Source organism: Lutjanus erythropterus, chromosome 14 (assembly GCF_056507025.1).
Source record: "Lutjanus erythropterus isolate fLutEry1 chromosome 14, fLutEry1.hap2, whole genome shotgun sequence".
NCBI lineage: Eukaryota > Metazoa > Chordata > Actinopteri > Lutjaniformes > Lutjanidae > Lutjanus > Lutjanus erythropterus.
Genome location: NC_139330.1, coordinates 37,264,721 through 37,277,683, shown reverse-complemented (window position 1 = coordinate 37,277,683; position 12,963 = coordinate 37,264,721). Strand labels below are relative to the sequence as shown.

Here is a 12,963-nt window from a genome sequence, read left to right as displayed (position 1 = left end):
AGGAGGACAATGAAAGTGACAGAAATCTTCATATTTAACTTAGGAAAAAGTTGCAGAGCATGTGGCCAGTTCAGAAAAGGTGATCATGGGGGCACACTCCTAAATTCCAAGGTGACATAATGGTCAAGTTAAAACTCCTTTAATAGCTTCCAGTAACAGAATTAATGAATATGAGATGGGAACTGAGGACTGTGACACAATGTTAAATATTAAGAACTTTCTAAATGATTTCTTTTTGTCCTTTCTATTCTATAGTCATGACACAAATTAAAAAAAAAGAAAAACACATCTCCAAACATGAAGCATGTAGTGTGTATTGTCAAGACTGGTTTGGATGTCTGGAGCACACTGGCCGGCACCCTGTGTTTATATGTAGTCTGGAGTAGCAGTATTAATGAGCAGATGCTGTTGTATTGAAAGGAGTTTACTGTACACTTACGCTTTGTGCACCGCTGCGATCCCTGAGCTTTGCTCCATCCATGACAGCACTGCCCTCCACACACATTCACCCTGCAAAAAGAAAACAAATAAAAGCAAATGAAACAACTAAACACAGAGAATCAGACACTGACATAAATGCTAACAGAAAACTTTTCCTTCTCTTTCTCCTTTACTTCTGGCATCAAGTGTATCAAAATTAAGAGCTAGAAGACAAAACATTTACCTTTGAAGAGATGCTATTTCAAGTAGACTGAATATTAGAGCAGGGATTGTCAAATGTGGATGTAGTTTTAATTTTCACATCTAAAATAGTTCATACACATACACATAAATTCAGTCAAGCACGTTATAAACACAACACCCTTTCATGGTGGCAACCATCACTTTAGCTCTTTCTATAATGTTTAAGTCTTAGGCTAGGCCTATTATTGTTCTTTTATGTTTTCATTGGGCCTATTTTAACTTTCCATTATTATATTATACATTTTATATTTCTTATTTCTTATTGCATATTGCATATTATTTAAAATAATCAGAATCCCCATTTTATTTTAGAAATGCAGTTAGAGAGAAACACTCTCTTGATGTGTGTGTGTATGGGCATTCTGAGTTGAGATGATGCAAATATTCCTGATAAATTTCTAAGACCATTCTCTTGTGAAGTGTAAAATACAGGCAATCCTCAGGCATCCCTATAGCTCAGTTGGTAGGATGTGCGCACCATGTATTGAGGCTGTCAGTCCTCTGCAGCGGCTGCCAGTTCAATTACTGCCTGCAGCCCATTTGCTTCGTGTCATCCCCTCTCTCTCTCTACCCCCTTTCCTGTCACAACTTCAGCTGCTCTATCTCAATAAGGGCAAAAACATTATGAGCCAAGCCCTGCTTTCCCTTACTGCGCCACCGAACAGTTTGCCCGACCTTCCTTGAGGCCAACCAAAAGTCGTTCTCTATACCTCCTCCAAACTTCTCCAACACACCAGTTGCTGCTTCAGTGACAACAGAACCTGCAGCCTTTCTGGTCCCTTTACCTATCTGCTGCTACAGGAAGCCAAGAGTCAACCAATACAGAAAGACCTACTATTCAGTTTGACAGTCTCCTGTCCACCAGTGGTTTCATAGGTTTCACCGACAATAGGCACAGATGACCTGCCCCTCTACAATGGAGGCTTTGAACATGGCCCACTTGCATTCCCGAACCTCCTCAAGGATGCAAAATAAATTCTTCTGGAGGTGGGAGTTAAAGATCTCAGGGACAGGGGCCACTGTCAGATGTTTCTACTTTACCCTCGCTACATGAAGTTCTGATGATACCACCACAAAGTTGATCATCGCCCTTTGGCCTAAGGTGTTCTGGTCTCAGGTGCCTGGTAGGGTTGGACGATTGGACGAATATATTGACTAGGCTGAATCCATCGCCGATTGTTTTTTTTGGCTGATTTTTAGGGCAATATTTGTCATTTTATTTTGCTAATGTAATGATCTATAGAGTGACAGGCCCTGCTTTGCACCACACTCTCTTCCGGCAGCGCAGTACACACCCACTCAGCCAACCATGAGTGAGCTAAGCTGGGTGACGAGAGGAAAACAGTCTGTCAGACTCTTTATACTCTAAGATCTGACCAAACCAGAGTCGGCACTTGTTGGAAGAGTGAACAGGTTCTGGTGAGTTTTACATGTTTTTCTGTTGAGTTTGAATTACATGTGTTTTCTGAGGAGTTAATGAGCCAATTAAGCTTGTCCGAATTTGGTACGAGAGAAACTTGAATTCAGAAGGTGTACGGATGTATTTCTCTGTTTAAAATGGAAAATAAGTGTAAGAACATGTCATTTCTAGACACTTTGTGAGTTTATTTTGTCTATTGGATGTAGTGAACGTACGGAGCATGTGTAACATTGTGAATTTGCCGCTTGCATGCATCACCCAGCTGAGATCCAAGAGGGCTGGGAGGAGGTGAGAGGAGGGACGAAGATATCGCCAATCGCTGATGGATGGGCTGATGATGATCATTTGGAAAATTTTGGCATACTGCCCAACTCTTGTACGGATCAAGCAGCCTGCTACTCTCCCAGCAGAACTAGAGTTTTTAGATGACATTGCACATCCCTAAGACCAGTCAGTGATACCTGGCATTTGCATATGCAAGTCCTTGCCTTGGACACAATCCAACCCTGCAAACAGACTTCCACCCCTAGCAGCCCCATGTAGTTCCTTTGGGCTGTGCCTAGCTGGGCCCCACAGTCGAGACTCAGGCATCAGACACTCACCGGGGAGCTCTCTTCCCAGGTCTGGCTCCAGGAGGGGACTCAGTTTTTGTGCTCTGTTACAACTGTCTGCACAGCATTATAAGTGAGGGATCCTTAGAGTCACAAATATATGAAAATAGTGGTCAGTATTTTCAGATAGTTATATGACAGCAGGACCAATGAACAATGCAGACGAGCAGTCATTTTGTGTCTATTTCAGTAAGTCTTGCTGAAATTTCTTTAATGTTGAACTTATACGAGAAAACACAAGCAATACAAGCAGCCCAAGCTGACCAATTACAGTTCTTGCAGTCTCCACATCTTCATAGTTGCTGTAGCCACAATATGTAGTTACTTTTTTTAGAGGCACTATATGTATAAGTTTTGTTGGCACCCCTTAATGCACAACCATAAAGCCTTGAAGCTTTATCTCTAACTCTCTCTTGTTTTTCTTTTTCCACGCTCTCCTCTCTGGAAGTTGACTAAGTTACATTTAAATGTCATCATCATCCATCTCAGATGGTCACCAAAGCCAAGAAAAGGGTTGTGAAGGAGTACCAGCCGAAATGCACTGACCCTTTCATACAGGCCAACACTGCTTTGACCTGTGTCAGTGTCTGTCTGAATGGGGTGATGTGAGTGGACATTACAAAGTTTCCCACAGTTTGGGGATTTCTTTATAGCGGTCAAGCCCAATGGAAGGGGGTGGGTTGTTCATGGGCTGATGAGAGGGAAATGTCATGGGGGTCAGACAGTGCTAGAGTTATATTGACCTCAGTTATGATCACCATTATAGGCAGTCTCTTCTACCTCTGTGCTCCTTTAAAATCTTTGACATTCAGGGGGCAGTGTAGATATTAAACACAGAAAAGTGTGTAAATTGACTAAAGTAATCATTTGGAAGGAGCTCTTACAGTTTAAATAACCCTGTTCGATATTGTTTATTCAATATTGATTCAGGGCCCTCTGAATCATATTTTATTTATTTATTTATTTATTTTCAGACATTTATGTTAATTTATTTTGAAAATTATTTTGACCAGGCTCTGCTATTTTCACTCAACACAACATTTTTGCCATCATTATGCTGCAGAAGTCACTGATGATGTGCTCTTTGGTTAATATAGCACATTAACTCAATTCTCTCTCATGATGCTGCATTGTGATATAAAGCATATTTATTGTAAAACTGTCATGTCAGTAAAGACTAGTTTCAGCCTTTGGAAATTAGCTCCACTAAGTGATTGACTGTATTAATGAACACAGCGAATGAGGTCACTGCACACATAGTATGCCCAATTCATTTGACAGTCTTAATGCTGGCTGTAAGTCAGAGAGAGTCAGAGATATGTAGTAAAGATTTTAAACTAAACTGATGTCTCTGTTCTCTGACTTGAGCCCTGTAGTGGTTGAATCTCTGCCCGCAGTCAATCAACACATACAAACACAGAAAAATATCCTAGGTTTTGTAGGTCTCATTTTCAAAGCCTCAGATCTGCATGAATGGATAAAAATGCTGTTTTCACATTTAATTAGCCAAAGCAACCAACCATTAAAAGGCCATCAGCCATGAATCAGTCAACAAAGAACACCCAGAGTTTTATCCAGTATGACAATATGAATAATATTTTAGTAAGCAAGCTATTCTGGAGAAAGAGAGTTGATTATTGAGTCTCTTTCCCATATCATCAAATCAAACCAAATCACTCAACAACACAATGAAACCCAACAATCGACCCAACCCAAAGTGTCAGTCCTTGACTACCTGGACAATGAGACTCAATAATCAGCTTCTCCAGAATCGCCTACTTCACCTTTAAGTACCACTGCCCTTCTAGAATAGGGCGGCACAATTAATCAAAATTTTATCACAATCGCGTCATGGCTTTCTGCAATTTTCAATTTACAGGAGGTGCGCTATTTGTTAAAGGCAAAATGTGCATCAAAAAATGTTTAAATGAATGACATGATGCAGAGATGTCCTGTCCTATACATCAGATTCTTGAGACTTACAAAAGCATCTTCCTTTGGTACAGATTCCTGCAAAAAATAGGCATGTTTTTCCATCAAAGTAAGAATAATGATGTAAAAATGATCATTACCTCTAATCTTGCAAATCATTCAGCCCTATTCTAGAAAGTGTGTAAAATTTCAAGACAAACATATAGGTGATGAATTCTAGATAATTTTTATCCAGGCCATGTAGCTGGCTTAAAAAATATACAAGATATTTCAGTACTTCAGGAGCAAGTTGAGTCTTGTTGTAATCAAAAACGATTCTGAATCCATCTAAAATTAGCATAATAATGTCATGGCTATGTATTGCACAGTGAGACTTTTATAGTAGGTGCACATATGGATGAATTTTCTTGAAAAATTATCATCAATTATCATCGTTTGGGTATATTGCACCCCAGCCAGTTGTCTTGAGCCAGAAAATCTAAATTTAGGCATCAGGGTAGAGCTGAGTCTGACAGCATGGGTCTTCTCAAAGCATCTATATGCAAAGAAAATCCATGTTGCCATTATTTTTGACATATATTGTAATATGACGTTTGTTTGGGTGTGTACCAAAGAAACATAGCCTAATATCAAACTGATATGCCAGCTTTGTGAAAGTGTGTGGATTCGAAGGTCTGGACCCAGTCTAAAACAAGCATGTTTCCTTAATGTTGGGAGGGTTTGATTTGTGGGCTGTGTCATCTCCGTAGTGCCACAATGCTTCATTTATGATGCTATTTTGTGACACATTTTACCTTTATCAAAAAATTGCAGCTACCATAGTCTGGATATTGCACTTTGCCATATTGTGATTTCAATAATATTTTGATTAACTGTTAATCTATGAAAATTCTGTGCACAACGCAGATAGTGAGGTAGTGAACTGACATATGACTTTATAATGATCCTGGTCATACATTTCGTTTCACTGCCTATCAAACTATGACTAATATATTCATTCTGTCATAAAATCATGCCAGTGGTTTTCTACTGAGTTAGTGATTGTAGACACCATTTTTTTCATAAGCACCTCTCCATTTAAAAAGAGAGGCCAACCCAAATCATAACTATTTAGCATATATCTGGGATTTATTATGTTAGCTGATCACCACATTCTCAATCCAAAACAGCACAGAGGAGAGGTGCCATATGATGCCCACACTCTGCCCCACTGACATCCTCCACATGAAGCAATATACATTCATGAGTTTCTAGCCGGTGGAATGCATTCATGGAATATCCATGAATGCATGTCTTTAAGTTGATTGTGACCTATAAAGGAAAAATTCTTTGCAGATTTATGTGCACACAGCTGTATACATCCAATTACTTTATGGTGTATGCCTTTTCTGTGTTCTGTACACACTTTTTGGTATCTCATATAAATGAGGTGTCTGGTGTGCTGGGATAAAAGGCCTGTTAACACTCTGCTCAGGTTGAGGTTGTGTGCCACTACAATCTATGAGGCAAACTTACTAAACCAAAAGAATGAAGACAGTGTGACTTCACCCTAACAGGTACAGCAAACTAACAGGAGGGTCAGGGAGATGTCAGTCAAGCAGAGCCTGTATACATCCACACAGCCCCGAGGAGAGGTCTAATTAGGCTCACAGTGTGTGGGTGTACCAAGAGTGTTACAACTGGTGGCCAACTGTTTTCTATAAAAGCCAGACAGATATATTGTTACTGGGCTATTTCAACTATATCAGCTTATATCAGAATCAGCTTATACTAAATGTTGTCCAGTATGCACCAATAGAATAATTTTATTATAATAAGTTATAAAATAGAACCGATGTAGAATAGAATAGAATATATGATATAGATCAAATGGATTACATTTCTCATTTTTACTGGAAAAAAAATATTAAAATCACGATGATGTGACATTTGTTGGGGTCTGTATAAAACATGTTTTTTCACATTTTACATCACAGCTTCTGTGATTTGAATATTGCACTTGGCCATATTGTAATTTTTGATAATATTTTGATTAAAGGACCAGCGTGTAGAATTTAGTGGCACCTTGTGGAGAGCTTGCAGGTTGCAATCAACTGGATACCGCTCACCTCACCCCGCCTTCCAAGAACACTATATAGTATATGTGGTGAAACTCAAAAAGAAAGGCCCCATCTAGAGCCAGTGTTTGGTTTATAAGTTCTGGGCTACTGTAGAAACATGACGGTCCAACATGGTGGCCCCTGTGAAAGAGGAGCCGCTCGCTCTGTAGATATATGGGGTTCATTAAGATAACAAAAACACAATCAGTGCCTCCAGGATTTTGCAAGTTGTCTTTGGGATTGTTGTAGCCTAAAATGTCTGATTTCACAGCAGCTTTTTCAGAGAATTGCAATGCATGTTGAAATTGGCATTTTTTGCAATTAAATTTTAAATTAAATTTAAAATTGCAGAAGATGGGGCTTTTTGTATAATTCATCAAAGCTCAAGTAATCTCACCAAAAAGGCTCATGATGACAAAAATTCGAAAATTTGAAATCTGCTTTATTTGAAGTGGACCTGGAGCATAGTCCACAAAAAGGCAAACTTTCTGGAGCTCAAACTAAGTTAAAACAACAAGCACATAGTTATAAAATAAAAGTGGATGGAGGATCGATTAATGTCAATAACAATTACAAACCTTTTGCACTTTTCAGTAGCTGTGGAAAAAGTAAAAAAAATGTAATAAAAAAGTGAAAAGTCAAACAGAACATTGGGGGACTGCTATTATTGGTAGAACTTGTGGGGAGCAACAATTATGGGTTGAATTTGTGGAAAAGTTGCAAAGTTTGGACAAAATTGCAAGGTTGTGCAGAATTCACTGAAATTTGTTGAATTTGTTGCAATCGCAACATCACAACTTCCTGAAAGGTCTGCACAATGATTTTTATTTCCCAGCGATTATACACTGATGAAAGCATACTTTGGAATATTACATTGCTGCCAACATTTTTCTCTAAATCTGACACAATAAACCTTTAATAGTGCAGTCCTAAAATCCATGTGTCTGATGTACAAATAACTGCATCTATCCACCTTCAATGCAATTAGACAATATCATGAACATTAACAGAATCCAACAGCAAACTCAGGTCATTGAACAGGTCAGACAGTTTGACCAGCCTAGTGAGAGTCAACGCAAACTGTCAAGTCAACACTGTCAACTCCAGTTAGTGTGAGCAGTTGATAACAATGGGCTGGTTTGTGTGCTGAGTGCACTGAAGGAGAAACCAGAGACACAGTTACTCAGTTTACTCACTTTGAACTGGCACAGTGAAATGAAGGGGAGACAAGACTGTGGTGGTGTCTCATATAAAACCAGTTCAAGTGTAATTCTCGGATACTTTTCTGAGAGCTGAGCTGTCTGCCGTTTGCGTGCTTTCTGATAAAAGCTGAGAGGAAGTCATTAAAGCCAACATTCCTGAGTTTCTTACCCCGACAGCTTCATGAGTTGCTTCTGCTGGCTCTGCTCTTGCCCGGCTTGGCTCCCCATCCTGCGGGTCCGTACCTGGCCGCCGAAGTTGGCGGTAAGCTCCACGTTGTAGGTGTGCGGCTGCCCCGCCGCGCCGCGCCGCGTCGAAATGGAGCTGACCCGCACCCCGCCGTCGCCTCCAGCCGGCCCCTTCCCCGGCCCCGGCCCGGGCTGCAGCACGTACAGCCTCCTGAAGCCGCTGTGGCTCTGCTGCTGCTCCGCTGACACACTTACCGGAGAGAGACACAAACCGAAGCTCACTAATAAGAGGAGGCCCCATGTAAGCCCAGCCATATCCACACCGGATATAAAGTAACGTTACAGAAAAAAAAAAGTTTGGGGGGGGGGGGGGGGCGTGGGTAGAGAGGTCCTCGCTCCGTGAAAAATTCCTTTCACTTACGAGAAGGAAAAACTCCAGTATTCCTGAGCATGTTCCTGTAGCGACTTACAGCCAGCCCAGTGTGGGAACACAGCCTAACGTTCCCCAGAGAAAGACACTGGCTTCACTTGGAAAAGTTAGAAGTAAAACAGTTCATGTAGCGTCCAACTTTTGCTCGGCTGTAGAAGCGAATGTGCTGCGGCTTCCTCCGGCCAGGCTTCACTGATCCACCGTCAGTCAGTCCCACAGTCTGAGTGTGAGGAGTCCAAGAAAGTTCCTTTGGAGGTGATCGGTGTCAGAGCACGAGCCTGCCTGCAGCCTGCCTCCAGACGTGACGTCAGGAGGGTGGAGGCGGGGGGCTAACCCCAAGAACGTTAGCTGAGAGTTTCTTGGGGCCCAAGGGTGTCAAGGGACCCAAACCAAAGCCCCCACCCACACACTGACTGACCCACCCCAACACCCACACACACACTCAGTCTGCAGTCAGCCCTCTGTAAGCTGATCCACACTCAGTTTACATGAGTAAACTCTACAGTATAGAAGAAGACTGGCTGCAGTTCCACAGCTCTCACACACATGTTTGAATCAGACCTCAGCTGGATACTGCAGCCCAGAGCAGCAAATATTTACAGATATTATTAGTCTATTGCCTCTGAGGTCACAGAGGGCCCTCACCTTAAAGGGATAGTTCACCCAAAAATGAAAATTCAGTCACCCTCATGAAGGTCGGGTTTAGTTTTGTAGTCCACAAAATACTGCTGGAGTTTCACAGGAAAACAGTGTTGCACAGTCTCACAAACGATGGAAGTGAATGTCACCAGCTTTCAAATGGAAAAAAACAACCCCCCATAAAACATAAAATGCCTCTGTACTGCTCATCCAGTGTTATTCAAGTCTCCTAAAGCCCCAACATGCCCTTCACTTGTGCATCACATCACACACACACTCAGCTCAGACAGCGTGCACGTGCACATGAACGTGCTAAGGATCCAAGCTAAGGATCGACAGTGAAGATTTAGGCTAAAGACACAGTGTAAATGATGTCTTTCAAATCAACTTGGCATGTTGGGGCTTTAGGAAACTTGAATAACACCAGTTTGTTTGTTTTGTTTTGTTTTGTTTTTCATTTGAAAACTGGTCACCATTCACTTCCATTGTTTGGGAGATTCCCTAATGCTGTTTTTCCTGTGAAACTCCAGTAGTGTTTGTGGACTAACAAAATAAACTCAACCTTCAGTCGACATGAGGGTGAGTACATAGTGACTGAATTTTCTGTTTTGGCTGAACTATCCCTTTAAAGAGAAAAATCACCACTTTTCATGTGGATGTCCATTTAGTGTTGATGGGAAATGTAGTAAAGTGAAGCAATTCTTCAGTGCTGCTATGTTGACCAAAAAAACTGAGTTGTAATGCTGCAAAATCTTGGTCATGTCTAGAGGGGAATCATAGATTTTCAAAACTCTTATGAGATTTGAACAGGTTGTTTCGTCATTGGACACAATGAAGAAACTATTATGTTTTAAAATGTGCTGTGGTTAAAAAAAAATCAGTTAGGTTTAGGAACAGAAAACACCTAGTGAGGGTTAGAGAAAAATCATGTTTGAGGTTTAAACAATCAGTCTGGTGGGACTTGGTGGGCAGGAAGAAGAACAGATTTTAGGTCATTCTTCCTGCATTCAGTGATGTCACTGGATGCAGTCACAGTGATGTGCATTCCTGCTCAAACCCCTGTTTTGCAAGTTTGAAAATAAAGGTTATTACCAATTGTTTCTGGCTTCCAGTGTGCTGCAATTGGGTCCAGTTACTTCCTATTAGATTAAAAACAAACTGCTAATTCCTCTTTCATCCAATGACTCAACAAAGTCATCAGAATTCATCCTACAAGAAACAAGAATGTGTGTACCAAATTTTATGGCACTCTGTCCCATAATTTTCAAGCAGGCTTGGGAAGTAATGGATTACATGAAAGAGGATTATGTAATTGGGGTACAAAAAGGTAACTTAATTCATTGTTACAGAAAAATGTGATCAGATTAGTTAAATTTAGTAAAAATGGGGATTACTTGGCAAGATTACAATTTTAAAATGAAGAATGTGTGTGTGCACTTCACAAGTCTCACAACACTACTCTGATGTCAGTGAAGCCAACTAATCTTAGTCTTCATAATGCCCTCTAGTGAAAAAAATGCTTCACTGGGTGGAAATTTCAACATTATTTTGTCTTTAATTAAAAAGAATGTAGTACAGTGACAGTTCTTCCTTTAGCTATGAAAATGCTGTCATTGTCCAAGAACATCTAATTTAAAGAAACTTAACAGGTAATAACTATGAATGTTGGCTACACAGAAATCCAGCTATCTAGCTAACCTGTCATTACTAGTACTACTCTTTCACCATGGTGCCCACATCGTGCCCACATCAATTGTTCACTTATAAAGGGTGTTGCCATAATTATTTGACCTCAGTCTACAATGACAACAAAGGAAGCTATGCCTACTAAGGATCATTTGCTATTCTATTTAAGAGTTCAGACAAGAACTTGTGAGCATTCCATTATAAACGTAACCTATAGCCTACAAAATGTAAAACAGTATGAATATGAACATATAAGACATAGTCTGAGACTTCTTGAAAGGCCAGGATAAATGATATCGCTAAACGGGTGAAAGATTTTGTTCTCAGACAAACAGAAGGTCTAAGACAAATTTGTTGTTGTCACACAGTAGACACATGTAGCAGTATATCTACATGTAATTGCTCTGTGTGTGTGTGTGTGTGTGTGTGTGTGTGTGTGTGTGTGTGTGTGTGCACAGGTATGCATGCATGCATGCATGCATATGTAGTCTATGTCAGCACTGTGCCCCTCTGCTGGCAGTGTTCAGCACTAAGGATCAGTCTGGGGTTCAAGCTACTATAGCCTACACTGACAGTCAGGAAAGCCATATCTTCAGTTAGCTCCATTACATAAAGAAATAGTGTTTAGTGCAGATTAGGAGAGGGTCTATATTTTATTAGACCACCACTATAATAAGAATAGACAGATTAAATGACAACATTCACATGATGTGTTATGCACAGAAACATTGTTTCGTAATTAATTTAAGTTCATTTTAAACTATAAATGTCATTTGTGCAAGTAGCCTAGATATGAACTATACTGCAACTGTCCATTTGAAAAGCATAATGTTGGCTAATAAAGCTAAAACTGTGACAGGATGAACAGAGCACATCATTAAGGACAGCTTACAAGTGGTACTACTCTTCAGACCACCCTTATAAAGGTAACTCTTTCAAAGGTATACTAGCTGAGGAGACTCTGGGAAACAGCCCATAAGCTTCATGGAGACCTTAAGGTACAACTTACGATGCACATAGCGCTAAGGAGGCTTTGGGAAATGGGGCCCTGGTCAATGAGCAGCAGTCATTAAATTGATTCCACATGAGCCTCATTTCATCATTCATGCTGATTTCTTACATCTACTACATGTGATGTTGAAATTTGCGCTCATTTTCAGAAAGTTTCACACATTTAACAAAAAGAATTTCCCTAACAGGATCTGAATGTATGTGTTTTTGTTTGTTTGATGATTACATACTGTACGTGTTAGACAGATCTGGGCAGTGGATCCTGTTGCAGATTTGGACCCATGAAGGGTGATGGTAAGCAGAACCTAGAGACAGACTGTGAAACAGCTTCCTTGAGAAATAGGGTGGAGGCGGGGAGCTCTTTGCCAAGCTTGTGGGGAAAGACATGGCAAGGCTCTGAGGAGGGCTGCAGCCATGATGTGTAATCACAGATGATGCAATGTTTTACAATCCGGGCAAAGAGTTCATTCATTCAGTCAGCCTGAGTCTGGATCATCCACACAGAGACTGCTTTCATCAAAGACATGTTTGAAACAGGGTTGTCAAGGGCAGTACTTCAGTCTGGAGACATAAAATGTGTAATTACATAATAAAAGCAGTCCCTTTTCATTTGACACAGACACCATGTGGAGTTTAAAGTTATTTGTAGAAACAAGCCCCATAACCAGTCAGCAACATCATCTGTAAGTGACTGGATGTTGGAATTAACATGAAGACACTGCACTCCTTCTAGCAGTGGGATGAGAAGATAAAAAGTTGAAAGAAACTAACTTAAAAGGTTAAAGAGTTAAAGTTAAATACAATAATTATGTACAAATAAGAATATTATACACAAATGAGAGTACTATACTAATTGAAAATAAATAGTGTGAATAAGGTAGGAATAGTAAAGTACAGTATAAGTTAAGAGTATGAAATACAGAACAAGTTAAGAGAAATAAGTATGTTGCACTCTACTACACATTGTAAATGGCATTATGAGATACTGTATCTGCTGGTGAGAATGGTAATGGCAATTACACATGTATTTCACAGTCATGGTGGGGCGTTGGGTCCACTGAAG

General features: G+C 40.3%; 1 protein-coding gene across 1 annotated transcript in view; it reads right to left on the bottom strand.

Moving 5' to 3' along the window:
* The window catches only part of ltbp1 (latent transforming growth factor beta binding protein 1), a 224,142-nt gene extending 215,680 nt beyond the window's left edge, over positions 1-8,462 (bottom strand). Inside the window, exons 1-2 of the mRNA XM_084735368.1 lie at positions 8,118-8,462; positions 440-510 (exon numbers count right to left, since the gene is read on the bottom strand). Coding sequence (XP_084591494.1) covers positions 440-510; positions 8,118-8,449 — 403 coding nt within the window. The 5' untranslated portion in view covers positions 8,450-8,462. The remainder of the gene's footprint in view (positions 1-439; positions 511-8,117) is intronic.
* Between the last annotated feature and the right edge of the window lie 4,501 nt (positions 8,463-12,963).